Here is a 9,448-nt window from a genome sequence, read left to right on the forward strand (position 1 = left end):
TGCATTCCCCCGCAAGAAGTTTTGCGCTCCTTTGCAGTAAGTTTTGCATTCCCTCGCAATAGTTTGCATTCCCTCGCAATAGTTTTGCTCTCCCTCACAATTGTTTGCGTTCCCTCACAATAGTTTGTTTCCTCGCAGTAAGTTTTGCGTTCCCTCACAATAGTTTGTTTCCTCGCAATAGTTTTGCTCTCCCTCACAATTGTTTGCGTTCCCTCACAATAGTTTGTTTCCTCGCAGTAAGTTTTGCGTTCCCTCACAATAGTTTGTTTCCTCGCAGTAAGTTTTGCGTTCCTTCGCAATAGTTTGCGTTCTTTCACAATAGGTTTTGCATTACCTCTCAACACATTTTGCGTTCGCTTGCAAAAGTATGCATTCTTTCGCAATAAGTTTTGCGTTCCCTCGCAGTAAGTTTTGCGTTCCCTAGTAATGAGTTTTGTTCCTTTGCAATAGTTTGCATTCCCTCGCAGTAAGTTTTGCATTCCCTTGCAGTAAGTTTTGCGTTCCCTCGCAATAATTTTGCATTCCCTTGCAATAGTTTGCATTCACTTGCAGTAAGTTTTGCGTTCCCTCGCAATAGTTTGCGTTCCCTCGCAATAGTTTGCATTCCCTCGCAGTAAGTTTTGCGTTCCCTCGCAATAGTTTGCATTCCCCCGCAAGACGTTTTGCGCTCCTTCACAATAGTTTGCATTCCCTTGCAATAAGTTTTGCGCTCCCTTGCAATAGTTTGCATTCCCTCGCAGTAAGTTTTGCGTTCCCTCCCAATAGTTTGCATTCCCCCGCAAGAAGTTTTGCGCTCCTTTGCAGTAAGTTTTGCATTCCCTCGCAATAGTTTGCATTCCCTCGCAATAGTTTTGCTCTCCCTCACAATTGTTTGCGTTCCCTCACAATAGTTTGTTTCCTCGCAGTAAGTTTTGCGTTCCCTCACAATAGTTTGTTTCCTCGCAATAGTTTTGCTCTCCCTCACAATTGTTTGCGTTCCCTCACAATAGTTTGTTTCCTCGCAGTAAGTTTTGCGTTCCCTCACAATAGTTTGTTTCCTCGCAGTAAGTTTTGCGTTCCCTCGCAATAGTTTGCATTCCCCCGCAAGACGTTTTGCGCTCCTTCACAATAGTTTGCATTCCCTTGCAATAAGTTTTGCGCTCCCTTGCAATAGTTTGCATTCCCTCGCAGTAAGTTTTGCGTTCCCTCCCAATAGTTTGCATTCCCCCGCAAGAAGTTTTGCGCTCCTTTGCAGTAAGTTTTGCATTCCCTCGCAATAGTTTGCATTCCCTCGCAATAGTTTTGCTCTCCCTCACAATTGTTTGCGTTCCCTCACAATAGTTTGTTTCCTCGCAGTAAGTTTTGCGTTCCCTCACAATAGTTTGTTTCCTCGCAGTAAGTTTTGCGTTCCCTCGCAATAGTTTTGCGTTCCCAACCATAGTTTTACTTCAATAAACATATTTGAACTATGGTATTCTTAGTAAAACATAACCACAAAATTTACCATGGTTTTACAACAATACAAATATTTTAACCATAATATTCATAGTGAAACTATAACAGTAATACAGGAAATAATAAAAAACATTATTTTCCAGTTACTATGGTTTTACTACAAATTACCAGGTAACACTTTACAATAAGGTTCACTTTGTTAACATTAGTTAACAACATTAGTTTACATGAACTGACAAGTATTTATTAACCTTAGTAAATGTTAATTTCAACATATACTAATAATTTTTTTAAATAAAAATGTGTATTAGTTAACATTAGTTAATGCACCATGAACTTTCATGAACTAACAATGAACAATTGTATTTTTATTAACTAACATTAACAAAGATTAATAAATGCTGTAAAAAAAAATCGTTTATTGTTAGTTCATGATGCCTAATGCATTAATGTTAACGAATGGAATCTTATTGTAAAGTGTTACCAATTACCATAGTTTAACGATAGTTAATGTAGTAAAACAATGGTTTATTGTATCCAAATCATGGTTTCTGGCAAAAAAACAAAAAACGATTACTACAGTCATGGTTACTACAATATTACATTAGTAAAACCATGGTTAATTTTTTGTAAGGTAACATAAAACTATTGTGAAGGAATGCAAAACTATTTTAGAAATGAAAGAATCCCTCCCTGTCTTCTAAAGGGCTCTGTAATTATGCAACCAATCATCAAAGAAACGTTTTGATTCACATGTGTGATCTACTTTATAGTAAAGTCACTCCAACGATTTGTGTTTCTCCATTTTTAGGTACAGTTCAGATCAGAACCATGTGGGCTTCGTGAAGGAGGGTAATGCTGGGTTGAGATTGGTGGGAGGAAATGACGTCGGCATCTTTGTTGGTGGCGTCCAACCAAACAGTCCAGCCCAGAGGGAAGGCATGAAAGAGGGTGATCAGATACTGGAGGTAAGACCAAAGAATTAGGTACATTTCATAGATGATGATACCTCAACTTCAAGGCTTTTCTTCAAGGCTCTGTTGTGTTATTTTGGTAGGTAAATGGCGTGGACTTCAGCCACTTCACCAGAGAAGAAGCAGCTATGTACCTCATGAACATCCGTGCTGGGGACCGTATTGATATCCGGACTCAGAATAAAATGGACAGTGAGTGGCTTCATGTCCTGATATTTGGATGTCATTTTTACAGTTAACATGAAATGAAAACTGAAACTGATCATATTTTGCACAATTATTATTTTTTTTCTTTCTCGTTTTTGAATATCCTGTTTCACTCTAAAAAAAAAAAACATCACATTACAAAAGTACAATGGATTGCGAATGCTGTTTCATGTTGACTTGTAAGTCTTTTATTCATTATTAATAGATATTACAGTCTATGAAGAGATGTTCAAAAAAAGTTTTGTTTTTTTTTTACAAATTTAGGACATTACTGATTCTAAATACATTTTTCATCTCAGTCTACAAGAAGATCTTGAAGTGTAGCCTGGGTGACTCCTTCTACATCCGTACACATTTTGACCATGTGGCGGAGACCAATGTTGGCCTGAGCTTCACCAGAGGCGAGGTGTTTAGAGTGGTGGACACCATGCACCGTGGGAAGCTTGGAACTTGGCTAGCTGTGCGCATGGGCAATGACTTGCACGAATTGGACAAAGGCACCATTCCTAACCAGACCAGGTGTTAAAGTAGCCGCTCAGATTTTCTATGTAGTTGTTCTTTCATTGTTGTGTTCTTCTTGAAAGCATGGTAACCTTCTTGGACCAGCAGGGAGGTGTATCCATTTGCATTTACCTTTAAATAACATATTCTTTGATAGCCTTTGGTGGTAATTAAATGTAATCCACCATCCAAGTGAGACTGATGCATCCTCGAAGTACACTATAGATCTTAACTTTACACTAGGTGTCTCATTGCTGCCTTTTCTGTATCTCAGGGCTGAAACTTTGGCCAGTTTGGAGCAGGCGCAGAGAATTAATGTGGCCGAGCGCCAAGCCTCCGGCCCCAGAGCTGAATTCTGGAAGCTACGTGGTCTCCGAGGGGCCAAGAAGGACACCAGAAGAACCCGTGATGACCTGCTACAGTTGACAATTCAGGGCAAATTTCCAGCTTATGAGAAGGTCCTGCTGAGAGAGGGTTAGTGGATTTTTTTTTTAAACAAATAAAAGATTACTCTATAAAAACACCAATATTGCACCAGTATTGCCATTTTTACTGATAACCAATGATTTTTATGTTATGGCCGATAACCAATATACTAACTGATGTTATGGCCAGTATTGTTATTCTGTAGTGTTATTTGTTGTGTTTTGTTTTAATTGGACAATAAGTCTTGATATTATCAGCTTCCAGCATTTGCCAAATTAGGCTGATGCCGATAATTAAAAACAGCCTAACGTTGTCGTATACCAATATGGTCACTGATATATTGTGCATCCCTAGTCTTTAAATATTGTTTGTAAGAGCCTATGGTTTTAACAGTTCTCTGTTTATTTTCTATGTCTAGTATGTTCTCTGACTGATAACCAACCATTTTTATGTTATGGCGGATAACCGATAGATATACTGTAATAGCCGATATTGTAATTCTGTAGTGTTTTTTGTATTGTTTTAATTGAAAAAATAAGTCCTGATATTATCAGTTTCCAGCATTTGCCTAATTAAGCTGGCTGATGGCAATAATAAAGAAGAGCCTAATATTGTCTAATACAGATATGGTCACGATATATTTTGCATCGCTAGTCTTTGTATATTGTTTGTGTGTGTAGTATGTTCTCTATAACTGATAACCAACCATTTCTATGTTATGGCTGATAACCAATATAGGAACCAATATATTAGACGATATTGTAATGTTGTAGTGTTTTGTGTGTGTGTGTGTGTTTTGTTTTAATTGAGAAAAATAAACCCTTATACCATCTTACAACATTTGCCTAATTAGACTGATGCCGATAATAAAAAAACAGCCTAACATCATGTCCGATATCGATATGGTCACCGATATATTGTGCATTATTTATCTTTGAATATTCTATGTCAGAACCTGTGGTTTTAACAGTTCTCTACGTTTGATTATATTTAGCCAATTTCAAGCGGCCTGTCGTTATTTTGGGTCCTCTGAATGACATCGCCAATGAGAAGCTGGCCAGAGAAATGCCGAATGAATTTGAAGTTGCTGGTATGAAAAATAGATATATGTTTTAAAGTAAGGTATTCGTGTGCATTTTTACTTAGCACTCCTTCACTGTCACTTTTTTTTTTTCTTATATTTCCAATAATATTTGTAGAAATGGTACCCAGGGGTGGAAGTGAGGGTTCTTCCAGTGTCATCAAACTGGACACAGTAAGGCGGATCGCAGAGAAGGTGAACATTTTCATGACTTTCCGCTGTCAGCATGTAAAAAAACATGACCACACTGTTTTCCCCAACAAACTAAAATGTGTTGTCACTTGTAGGAAAAGCACCCCCTGCTGGACATCACTCCAACTGCAGTAGAGAGGTTGAATTATATTCAATACCATCCCATGGTGCTGTTTTTGGATCCTCACAGTCGGAAAGATGTGAAGGCCATGAGGCAAAAATACATGCCAAACTCCAACAAGAGCTCTCGACGCCTCTACGCTCAGGCTTTAAAGCTCAGGAAACACAACAGCCATTTATTTTCTGGTAAACTTTCAAAGTCGTCCAGTCATCAAACTTGAAATTCTTTGTTGAAAATACTTTCAGAAGGTCTTACTCTGAAAGGCAATCTCTTGTTCTTTGGTCTCCTTCACAGCACGCATTGATCTTCAGCCTAATTTTAACTTATGGTATGATGTTCTGAAAGACAAGATTCGGCAGCAGCAGGCTAAACCAGTCTGGGTTTCAGAAGTAACAGTAAGAACTTTTGCTAAATGGTGCGTTCACGCCATGTCAGAATTACTGTATTTTGAATTTCCGATTGGACTGTAATTCTGCTCACTTCAATTGTACAGAGTGGTAATCTGAGTTACCATAGCCTTTTATGTCAGCTCGAACCAGTCTAGCCATTCTCCGGTTCTCTCAAGGCATTTCTGTCTGCAGAACTGCTGTTTACTGGATGCATTTTGTTTTTGGCACCATTCTGAGTAAACTCTAGAGACTGTTGCGCATGAAAATCCCAGGAGATCAGCAGTTACAGAAATACTCAAACCAGCCCATCTGGCACCAACAATCATGCCACGCTCCAAATCACTGAGATCACATTTTTTCCCCATTCTGATGGTTGATGTGAACATTAACTGAATCTCCTGACCCGTATCTGCTTGATTTTATGCATTGCACTGCTGTTACATGATTGGCTGATTAGATAATCGCATGAGTAAGTTGGTGTACAGGTGTACCTAATAAAGTGCTCGGTGAGTGTAGGAAAGAGCACTGCATTTTCTTGGGTCCAAGTATTTTGCATCCATCGACAAAAGAGCTGCTCATGGATCCATTTTGGCATTATGAGCTTTTGTAGAGTCAGAGAACGTGAACAACTTATTGGCTAGAATACACTTTGTTTTCCGCATACCATTCGGTCTCACCCACAGTCGAGTGCTCTGCCTTCCAAAGTGTATACTCTTTTTACTGCAGGCCCATGTGGATGAGTTCGATGCACGCACACTACTACTTTGTGATGTACATGTGCAGACAATGAGCAAAGATGCGGACTGTCAGCGTGTCTAGAAAAACTGGTTCACGTACTGTTCACGATTATGGTGATGACAATTTGCGCACTGTTCTCAAGACGTAGCTGCACGCAGAAAACAGAAGTATACTTTAGCCTTAAAATACAGCTTGGATGCTGCATTAATACAGTATATGTGTTGAACCTGCATGTTATATTTGAGTTGGCTAACAAGAGCTTTGTGTGTCACCAGTTGGAAGGAGGCGGCGACGAAGAGCTTGACGCACTGAGCCGCTCGCACAACTCTGACTACCTCAGCGGTGCCAGTGATTACGAGGACACCGACGGCGAGGCTTTCACTGACGGCGAAGTCTACACAGACAACGAAGAGCTGGAAGAGCCCACCGAAGGCACTGGCAGACACCGCAGTGCACTGGCCCGTTCTTCGGAGCCCACTACTGGGCAGAATCCGAGCCCTGAGCCTCCCTATGACCCAGAATCATACCTGGAGGAAGAGCCTGATTACACCCTGCCCCCCTCTGAAGTACCTCCAATCCTTCATGTTCCAGAGCCCCGATCTTTACGCCTCGCCTCCAACAGCCCCCAACAACAGGACAACATCCCCTCCCAACGCAGCTTCAGCGATTCAGACTTCAGTACCACCGAGTTGGGCGTACCACCAGCACCCTCTGACATGCTGCCCAACTTCAGGGCACCAGACCTCACAGAACTCGCTGCAGATACCCCTCCACCACTGTCAGCCATAGAGGAGAAACTACAACGGGTACCATATATACCTGATTTCTCATTTCCATTGTGCAATGCACTAAATTATAGTGATATGCAGGGTCTAAAATGAACACATGCCAAAGCACCAAATGCAAATAAAAAGAGATCTGGCCAGTTTGCAAGATATTTTAGCCAAGAACTACTCGGGTCTGTCTGACCAACATGAATAGCATCCAATCATAGTTTGTCTTAGTTTACGTTAAGTTTTTAAGTGAACTTTTACAACTTTTATTGTAAAGTTAACCGTTAGAACTGTATCAAGGAAGCCAATGGGTTTTTTTTTTCATAACTCAGTTATGTTTCACAAAATACTTGATACCACGATAATAGACTTGAATAGACTTGTATTCATGGTCAATTTTTCTCAGATAACCCGCCATTGGCAGGCATGGCAAAAAGTTAATTTTGTACCCTGATGATATGTCGTCAAATTTATTTGTATAGTGCTTTTCACAACAGGTGTTGTTTCAAAGTAGCTGTACATGAAATTATGCCATAACAAAAAATTAAAATAATGCCAATATTATGTTTAGAACTATTAGTGTTTAAAGTGAGTAAACTAAGTAAGTTTTGTGAGTCAATGGTTAAACAAAATGATTTTGTTTAAACTGTATGTTACAAAGTCCTTGAAGTCATCCCGAATTAACTGAGGAAATACACGTAGATGCGTTGTCCTTTGATTTTGGCCGATGAAGGCTTTTGATAGTGGTTAATTCATTTTTTTATGTAGTTCTTTTTATTCTAAGAGAGTCTTCCATATGTACGTGTGTATTCTTGTTAGATATCATTAAATGCACTGGTGAAACTGTTGGTCATCAGTTATGTTTTATTGTTTCAGGCCCATATGGCACAACCTGAAAGGAAGCCTTCTCCTTCATTCATAGTGTGAGTATTACTACATTCATCTGTCAACTTAAAGCTGAAGTGTGCAATTTCTAGGCCACTAGCAGCACCGAACGAAATTGCAAAAATAATGACAAACTGGTTTCCTGAACACTCCTCCGTCTTCAGTTTTTCAAACAAACAGGTAGTCCGCCCCAGACTCACGCCACTGGTTGAGACAAGGTTACGAAGTTGGGCCATATGTTTGTTTTCTTTCCTCCCCTTTTCTCCCCAATTTGGAATGCCCAATTCCCAATGCACTTTAAGTCCTCATGGTGGCATAGTGACTCGCCTCAATCCGAGTGGCGGAGGACGAATCTCAGCTGCCTCCGCGTCTGAGACCGTCAATCCACGCATCTTATCACATAGCTTGTTGAGCGTTACTGCGGAGACGTAGCGCATGTGGAGTCTTCACGCCATTCTCCGCGGCATCCACGCACAACTCGCCACGCACCCCACCGAGAGCAAGAACCACATTATAGTGACCACGAAGAGGTTACCCTATGTGACTTTACCCTCCTTAACAACCGGGCCAATTTGGTTGCTTAGGAGACCTGGCTGGAGTCACTCAGCACGCCCTGGATCCGAACTCGCAACTCCAGGGGTGGAAGTCAGCATCAATACTCGCTGAGCTACCCAGGCCCCCTAGGGGCCAAATGTTTTAAAAGTGCAACATAGACACAGTGTTTGCATTCTTTGGAACAATCAATCTTCGAATGACTTACTTATAGTTTTCTCTACTAGTGAGAAGTATTTTAAGATCGAAAAAATTACACATCAGCTTTAAGCTTCAGGATGTTAAAGCTCTATTGTTCAGGCCATTGTTTTTAAATGCGCTAATATATCCATTTGCTTTTTTTAGATTGGCCCATCATGAAGCCATGCAAATGCGGAGGATGCAAATCAGAGGAAGTGACAGTGACAATAATGATGATGACCGATATGATGATGACTATGGTGACGATGATGACGAAACTGATGACATTGAATGGGGACCAGCTACAGAGCTCTAATACATGGACCACACTATAGACCTCTCTCTGCATGGATCTCTCATGTCTCTTATTGGAGCTGTACATTTACACAACCATACTGGAAAGAACTATAAAAAGCTTTTTTTTAATGTTTGAGTGTTTTGTTTTATTTTTTGTTTTTTTATGAATTAACTTTATGTACTTTACCTTCATCTACAAAAAGTATAATCCTGAATTGATTATGAAGGTTTGTGAACAATGGAATGGCGTCCTTTTGGGCGTTTTGTTGCTGTAATGGATGTGCTGAGATTTTCCTCAGGATTATTTCAAAAATAAATATTGCCAGCTGTAATAGACAATTTGCATATGTTTTACCTAATCATTATATATTATTTAGTTTTTTCTATTTTGAAATAAATTAAACAAAAGATTTAAGCTTTAATGATGATTAATGTTGGAAATTTGTCATGAATGGCTTAAGCAGGCCTGTTGACTTTTCATGGCTCTATCTATATATAGGGTAAGGAGGAATGTGATTTTGACACGACACAGGCCAGACTCGTGCCCGCGTTCGTGACAATACATTTAAAAAGGTCAGTGATGAAACAATAATAAAATAATGATCATGAATAATTATGATTTAAATTAATAATTAATTAAAGAGATGAAAGGAAAACAATACTTTAAAATGCATTCTTTGCCATCTAAAAAAAAAAAC

The 9,448-nt window shown here is 39.6% G+C and overlaps 1 protein-coding gene across 1 annotated transcript in view; it reads left to right on the forward strand.

Moving 5' to 3' along the window:
• LOC127439177 (tight junction protein ZO-3-like) overlaps window positions 1-8,883 on the forward strand; it is a 30,775-nt gene extending 21,892 nt beyond the window's left edge. Inside the window, exons 21-31 of the mRNA XM_051695308.1 lie at window positions 2,246-2,402; window positions 2,492-2,600; window positions 2,915-3,134; window positions 3,391-3,590; window positions 4,537-4,632; window positions 4,742-4,818; window positions 4,911-5,121; window positions 5,231-5,331; window positions 6,339-6,869; window positions 7,713-7,759; window positions 8,619-8,883. Of these exons, the coding sequence (XP_051551268.1) occupies window positions 2,246-2,402; window positions 2,492-2,600; window positions 2,915-3,134; window positions 3,391-3,590; window positions 4,537-4,632; window positions 4,742-4,818; window positions 4,911-5,121; window positions 5,231-5,331; window positions 6,339-6,869; window positions 7,713-7,759; window positions 8,619-8,769 (1,900 nt within the window). The 3' untranslated portion in view covers window positions 8,770-8,883. The remainder of the gene's footprint in view (window positions 1-2,245; window positions 2,403-2,491; window positions 2,601-2,914; window positions 3,135-3,390; window positions 3,591-4,536; window positions 4,633-4,741; window positions 4,819-4,910; window positions 5,122-5,230; window positions 5,332-6,338; window positions 6,870-7,712; window positions 7,760-8,618) is intronic.
• Window positions 8,884-9,448: the final 565 nt, after the last annotated feature.

This window comes from Myxocyprinus asiaticus, chromosome 50 (assembly GCF_019703515.2).
Source record: "Myxocyprinus asiaticus isolate MX2 ecotype Aquarium Trade chromosome 50, UBuf_Myxa_2, whole genome shotgun sequence".
Taxonomy (NCBI): Eukaryota; Metazoa; Chordata; class Actinopteri; order Cypriniformes; family Catostomidae; genus Myxocyprinus; species Myxocyprinus asiaticus.